This window comes from Calypte anna, chromosome 1 (assembly GCF_003957555.1).
Source record: "Calypte anna isolate BGI_N300 chromosome 1, bCalAnn1_v1.p, whole genome shotgun sequence".
NCBI lineage: Eukaryota > Metazoa > Chordata > Aves > Apodiformes > Trochilidae > Calypte > Calypte anna.
This window is the reverse complement of record NC_044244.1, coordinates 177,146,587-177,153,574: the sequence shown is the minus strand read 5'-3', so window position 1 is coordinate 177,153,574 and position 6,988 is coordinate 177,146,587. Positions and strand designations below refer to the sequence as shown.

At 43.8% G+C, this 6,988-nt stretch overlaps 1 protein-coding gene across 1 annotated transcript in view; it reads left to right on the top strand.

Moving 5' to 3' along the window:
• The first annotated feature begins 2,793 nt into the window (after positions 1–2,793).
• Positions 2,794–6,988, top strand: part of MTUS2 (microtubule associated scaffold protein 2) — a 152,112-nt gene continuing 147,917 nt past the window's right edge. The window contains exon 1 of the mRNA XM_008494921.2: positions 2,794–5,067. Within this exon, the coding sequence (XP_008493143.2) occupies positions 2,794–5,067 (2,274 nt within the window). The remainder of the gene's footprint in view (positions 5,068–6,988) is intronic.

Below are 6,988 nucleotides of genomic sequence, written 5' to 3'. Positions count from 1 at the left end.
TTCCAGGGAAGTCCTTAGCCAAATGGTTGCTTGCTTGCCAGTCCTTCCTTGTGGCATTTCTCAGGACAGCTGTGCCTATCAGGAGGCTGCTGTTCTTGCCAGTTATCTCTAGTAACTGTAAGAACTGCATCTGTTTCCTGCCTCATACAAATACATTCCTCATCATCTCCTTCATCACTGCATTGGTCAGAGAATGGGAGCATCTTCTCTGTGAGCCAAGATTTCTTTCTTGGGGACCATTTCCACAGGAGTTTATCTGTGGGTGCTGTAATGCAGGCAGAGATGCTCATCCTGTTGCAACCTGTGCTGCTTGTGTGAAGGGCAGCAGAGCTGGAGCTTTTCTCAGCCCTTTTCCTGGATGCTGCAGCTGTTTGGGAAGTTGGAGCTCATCACCAGAATAGCCTCTGAGGGTAATCACAAAATAAACAAATTACAATGCTTTGCAAATGAGAACTATAACACCACAATTCTGTGGTGCTGAAGTGAAATTCTCAATATTGTGTTCTGTTTCATTAATTAATTTAATTATTGTTTGCTGATGAGCTGGAACTATGCCAGAAGCCTGAATCCAAAATCAACCAGCATGTCTGCATCCTGTGAAGAAACTGGATTGAGCTCAGAGCCAGATGTTGTGAGCAGAGCACAGGCTGGGAGGACCTGCTCATAGTCAGTGTCAGAAACACAAGCCCAGACTTGCACCCAAGTGTTGTAGGCAGAGCAGTGTAGAGTAACAAGGCAAGCAGGTGCCGCTAATTGCCAAGGAGTGGGTGTGAGCTTGTATCAAGTCCACCTGTGCCTGGTTAGGGCAGGCCCCCTACTGAGCATGAGCAGGACCAGGGGGCCAATAAAAGGTGAGGCTCACACCCACAGGGCAGCTCACTCTTGGGCTAGGCAACAGAGAGGTTGGTAGCTCTTTGAGCCACAGGACCGATCTAGGCTAGTTCCACTCTGTGAGCTGTAGACTTAGAGCACTGCTTGCAAGTCTCTATTACGACACCTGGTTAGACCTTGAAGTGCCGATCCCTAAGGAAGGTTCATCTTGCTACAGAGCGGTGACCTTCATCACAACTTTGCGCTGGTGAGGCCACACCTCGAGTACTGTGTCCAGTTCTGGGCCCCTCAGTTTAGGAAGGATATCGAGGTCCTGGAGCAGGTCCAAAGGAGGGCAACCAGGCCGATGAAGGGACTTGAGCACAGACCCTGTGAGGAGAGGCTGAGGGAGCTGGGGCTGTTCAGCCTGGAGAAGAGGAGGCTCCAAGGAGACCTCATCACTCTCTCCAACTCCCTGAAAGGAGGGTGTAGCCAGGTGGGGGTTGGTCTCTTTTCCCAGGCAACTCTCAACAAGACAAGAGGGCATGGTCTTAAGTTGTGCCAGAGGAAGTTTAGGTTAGATATTAGAAAGAATTTCTTTATGGAGAGGGTGATCAGGCATTGGAATGGGCTGCCCAGGGAAGTAGTGGATTCTCCGTCCCTGGAGATATTTCAAAAGAGACTGGATGTGGCACTCAGTGCCATGGTCTAGCAACGACAACGGTGGTTCAAGGGTTGGACTTGATGATCTCTGAGGTCCCTTCCAACCCAGCCAATTCTATGATTCTATTTAGTGCTGCTGGGAGCATTTCAGGTGCTTTGAATTCTACCCTCTGAGAACTGTGGAGCATGTTCCTATTTCCAGTGTCTGTATTCCTTTCTGATAAAGGGTATGAATGTGCAGAGTACAAGAAGTATCTCAGAAAGTGAATTTAGACATGGCACAGGCAGAGATATCCACTTCATCTTGCTGGAAGTGCTGGAGGAGGAAATCTCAGCTCCCAAAGGCACAGGTGGGAAGGTGCCAAAAGTATTTACAGATGCAGTGTATTGTGACTGGAGTATAATCCTCTATATTTGAGCATTCACATATGCAGTTGTCTCAGAAAACCACAGTTTTTATTTGCAGATCTCCAGCCATAGTTTTTGCTTTCTTGGTATTTGTAGATCTGGCTAAGAAATGTCAAAGGGGATGAGCTGTCAGCACAAATACAGCAATGCTTTGTGCAGGGCCAGGAAAGACACTCACAAATACTCCCTAATGGAGCTGGAATTTTATTACTGATTGTCTATAGAGTGGTGCTTTAAATGCATTAGTAGCCATCTGAGGTGTAATAATGACATTGTTATAGCAATAGGAAAGTTCTCTTAGACCCTCAAAGAGGGTTCCCATCCTCACTTAGCTATTTATGCCTATTTTCAGTTGTAAATCTATGTGGCTTCAAAACAGTAGCAAACATTTTTCTTACCAAGACAGTTGTAACTGTGGAACTTCTCAAGTGAGATTCTTGTGCTACGCTAAGAATCTTTGTGGAAGCAAAGCTATGACTGAAACAGTATCTGAAGTGTTTGAAATTGCTCTATACCTGGGGATGCTGTTGATTTTAACTTTGGTTTGGTTAGCATGATTCCTGACATCAGTGTAATGTTTTCTGTTCTGTTTGTTTGTTTGTTTTTCTCATAGGTTATCTGGATTAACTGGCTCTCATTCAGAGGGAACTTGGCAGATCTATTTTGCTTTCGCTGAGCCTCTCTACTGCTTGTCATAAAGCTTTCCTAGGTTTAGAGGCTGCATGAAGACAATTGAGCAGCACAAAAATGTGACTCTGACAAGAGACTCCAGTTTCTGATGAAGAATTTCCCACTGGTCAGTTTAGACTTTAAATGTATGACCGAAGCATGCATAATAGTTAACCTTACAGGGAAAGAAAAGCTTTCTTATTGATTAAGACTGCCCCAAAAGCAGTCACCTGAAGATTCAAAATGAGTGCTCCATTAATCCCAAACAAATCCTGTTATGCTCAGCTTCAGGACAACCTCAGTGAGATAAAAAATAATAATGAAAGCATAGTAAGTGTGGGGGATACCAATGCCAACCAAATTGTGACAAAAATTAGAAGCACTGAAGATGTTAAGAAATGCAATTTGACTGATGAGAGTGGAAATACACACTCTGGAGGATCAGAGAAAATTACTCATCTGAATACAGAGCAGAATAAACTTCTGACCTTCAGAGACTCTCGGAGCTGTCACACCAGTGCACAAGAAAGTAAGCTGCCCTCCACCACAAGCAGGGAAATAAGGAAAGATTGTAGGACTGGTGAAGCTAAGGATATATCAAGGCAGATCAGGATTAGCCGAGGACAAAGTTTGTCCAATTTAAGAAGTAGCACAAATGATGCCAACCTGGAGGTTTTTCCCAAAGGTGATGTTGACTTCACCCCAAACTTTCCTAAGGGGAAAGTGTCCAGGACTGTGGAGATGGAGAGAATAAAAAGGCTTTCTTTGGGAAGACCAAGTAAGTTCTCTCCTCAATCTGAAACGTTTGCAAAAGACTGCGTCGGCCGCGTGTCGTGTAAGCGTCTGCTTTCTGCATCACTGGACTCCATCGACAGGTCACACCATTTGATAGGAAACACAGAAAAATCACAGAAAACACCCAACGATCACTTTCTTGGGATGGTCTTTCATCCGCTTGACAATACCTCAGAGGAAAACATTGTTTTTTATTCCAAACCATCTACCTCAGGGAACAAGAAAATAAGCAAACCAGAAAATGTACCAAATGTTAACACTGAAAGCACACTGCATACTTCTCATTCTCAACATTCAATCGTTAAGCCCAATGAGATTGCTAGTAAATCAGAAGCACAATTAGGTCAGGGTGGTAAAAGTAAAAAGCTGGAGCTTAAGACTGCACCATCTCTCCAATCCAAAAATACATGTCAACAAAAGGCTGAGAAAATTATGCCAGCAGAGTTCATGGGATCCCAAAAAGATGAAAATACAGCAATGCAGGAACAGAAAGGCTCTGTGTCTGATGCATCAAAATTTCAAGCATCTCATTTTCAAGACAATAAAGTAGAGGATTCATTGTCAAGTCAGGTGGTAACCCATCCTGATGATAAATTGTTATGTGATAACGTCACCGTTGTTGGGGAGGGGAGAGGAAGCAGTGACAGTGACAACACAGCAACTAGCCAGGCTGGTGAAGAATATTTTACTGAAAAAGAAGTGGAAACAATATTCCCATTCACCTGTGGCAGTATATCCAGCGGAAAAGTGACACCTCATGAAAATGAAAATTTACACAAAGTTGACACAGGTTGTGTTGAAACAGTTGGTGAACAGCTCTCTCTTATACATAACATTAATCTACCTAGCAGCAAACCCTTGAAAGTTAATGAGAATAAACTGATGCTAGTCAAAGGAACCACTGAGGATGATGCTTTGCCTTCTTCTGATCTCTCAGCTCAGCATGGAGCAGAGACAGTGTCAAACCAACAACCTGATAACCATGATAGTGATGTGGAATCCTTGAGCTTTTCAGTCCCTAGTAAAAAGACAGCTAATTTACAGAAACAGCTTCCAGATGAAGCTCCAGGGATCTGTAAGTTTTCAGCAAAGGCTGATGGCTTTTTATGTGTCCCAACTCTCATGCACCCGATGGCAACGCAGGATGTTAATAGTCAGCCCTCACTGTCAAACAGTAATTTGAAGGACCTTTATGCACTTCATGCTGACAAACTGTCACCCTCCTCAGTCCTACCTCCCACTGACAGTACACAGTTGTTAAACATATCCCCTAAAGTGCCTATCAAGACTGCTTGCAGCAGTGCCATCCCAAAACCTATCCTGGTCCACTCCAAGGGCTCCCTTGCAGAGAAGGCAGATGTGGACAGTGACTGCAGTGAAAAACTGGAAGAAAACATTGAGGTGAAACCTGCCATACCCAGGCCCAAACCTGTGAGACCTAAAATCATCACATACATTAGAAGAAACCCTCGTTCAATGGAGCAGCTTGACCCTTCTTTTGCACCGCCAGGGCTTCCCTTCGGTACCCCCACATGTGGCATGGCCATCTCTACAGAGCAGAAGGCATGCAATGGAGGAGAGGTGAAGCCTCCCAATATCCTGTATGACAAGTTTAAACCTGAACTCCAGAAGCCAAGGCTCTTCAGTTCTGGACTGGTGGTGTCAGGAATTAGGCCTCCAGGCCATCCTTTTGGTCCAATGAGTGAGAAGTTTCTTCAGGAGGTAAGGAGGCATGTATGAGTTTCATTTGTATGCTAGGTTGTGATTATTTGCATAGCTGTTGCTTCCAGAAGTTAGTTCTCAAACCTCAGATAAGAAGTAAATTCTAAATCAAGGCCATGTGTGATCATTAGAGATAAAGGTAACTGTTTCTGGCACTGACCTTGATGCAATGTCAGATCTGTGACTTGAAGCTGTCACTGTTTTTTTTTTCTGAAGCTGTCCAGTGTTTCCCAGCAAACCAATCACCTCCTAGTACTATAAATAAGGATGTTTAGAAAGGAGAAGACATGCTATTTGAGTTTATTCATAAATGGAATTTCTTTTATCCGAAAGAGTAGCTTTGGGAAATTCTTGTAATTTACCCACAGAGACTTTTTCTCCTTAGTGGAAAAGCTGGCAGGTTTTTGCAGACAGAACATTAGAGGTATAAACTGATTCCCTTCTGTTCACCTATACTGAAACCCAGGGACTATCAGATCTCTTGTTAGATATTATGTATCATCCCAGAAAAGATTTACTTTTGACTCATTTTAATGTCTTGTATTATATTGACCCGAACCTCAAATAAAACATCACCAAAAGGTGATGAAAGTCCCTCTGGCCAATATTGGCTCCTGATTTCTCAGTGTATTTCCACCTCAGTAAGTTAGACAGGAGCCTTTGTTCCCTGAAATCCATGCTGGGAGATTAGCACAGTGGAGGAAGGTTGGCCTTGCTTGGAAGGTGGAGAAAGGACAAGGAAGATGGAGCTAGTTATTGCTGCTTTATGTATGGATATGGACATTAAAGCCTGGACTCTGCAGCTATTTGGCTGCTTGTAGAGTGACATGACTCTCTGAAAACCATAGGTGCCTGTGGTCCATACAGCATGGGTTCAGATAATCAGGGAGGTTCAGACACATCTAGGAGCAAAGGATTAATTTCTGTGAACCTCTGAGAACTGTTCTTAACATGACAGGCTGTGGCAAGTCTGCAGCATGATTTACTCCTGACTAGGATTAGAAAAAGGCCACTTATGTGCTGGAGAAGATCTAAAGCATCTTCTGCTACTCCTTCAAGAAATATTACTTTGTGTGGGTATTTCAACAAGGGGAAATTTGAACTCAAGCAAGCTGTTTCATCAGAGAAGCTGGATTGCCTGGAGTTGAGGCTGGGAAGGAAAAGTCAATCAAACTGCAGTTTGTGTTAGGAATTTGCATTAACCCAGGAGTCAGAAGCTGATAGCAGAGGGTGGTATTTGCTCTCTTAGGCTGCCACCCTAAAAGTGAGTACCTTACTCTCCTTCTAGTTAGAGGAATGCAAAGGAGATTGATTTGGCTCCAGTGTGAATCAAGAAGAGAAAGGAAAATGATTGATCCATGGAAGTGAACAGATGCTTTAGAGGAGCAGCTGTGCACACTATGGGTTCACATCAGATGACTGATGTGTAATCTGAAAGAAACGAATTAGGATGGCTTGAGATAGACCAGAATCACTGTAGTGAAGGGACAGTGTTGAAGACTTAGAGATTTCTGGACACAAGGGCAGCGTGGTTACAGCTTTATGAAAGAAAAAGAATCCCAGATTGCCCTATTCCAATCATCCAGTTTGGCCTTTGGAGAGCTTTGATTAGCATTTTATAGCTATCTACATGGCTATGATAGGGAGTGTTAATAGCTGCTATCAATCAGACTTGTAATCTTTAGGCACCCTTCAGCTACCTAAATGGTAGGAACAATTAAATACCCCTCTGGGTGCTATAAGCTAGGAAAAATAGGAAGGTGTTGTCTCAGACAGGAGTCTGCAAGGCAAGACCTGGCAGACTGTCTGAAGAAGACTTGAAGGTTACATTCATGCAGTGGGCAGTCTACGGAACTGCTGGAGCTGCCTGGGGTAAAGCCTACACAGGGCTGTTCAGGCAAGAATCCCAGCTCAGACATTT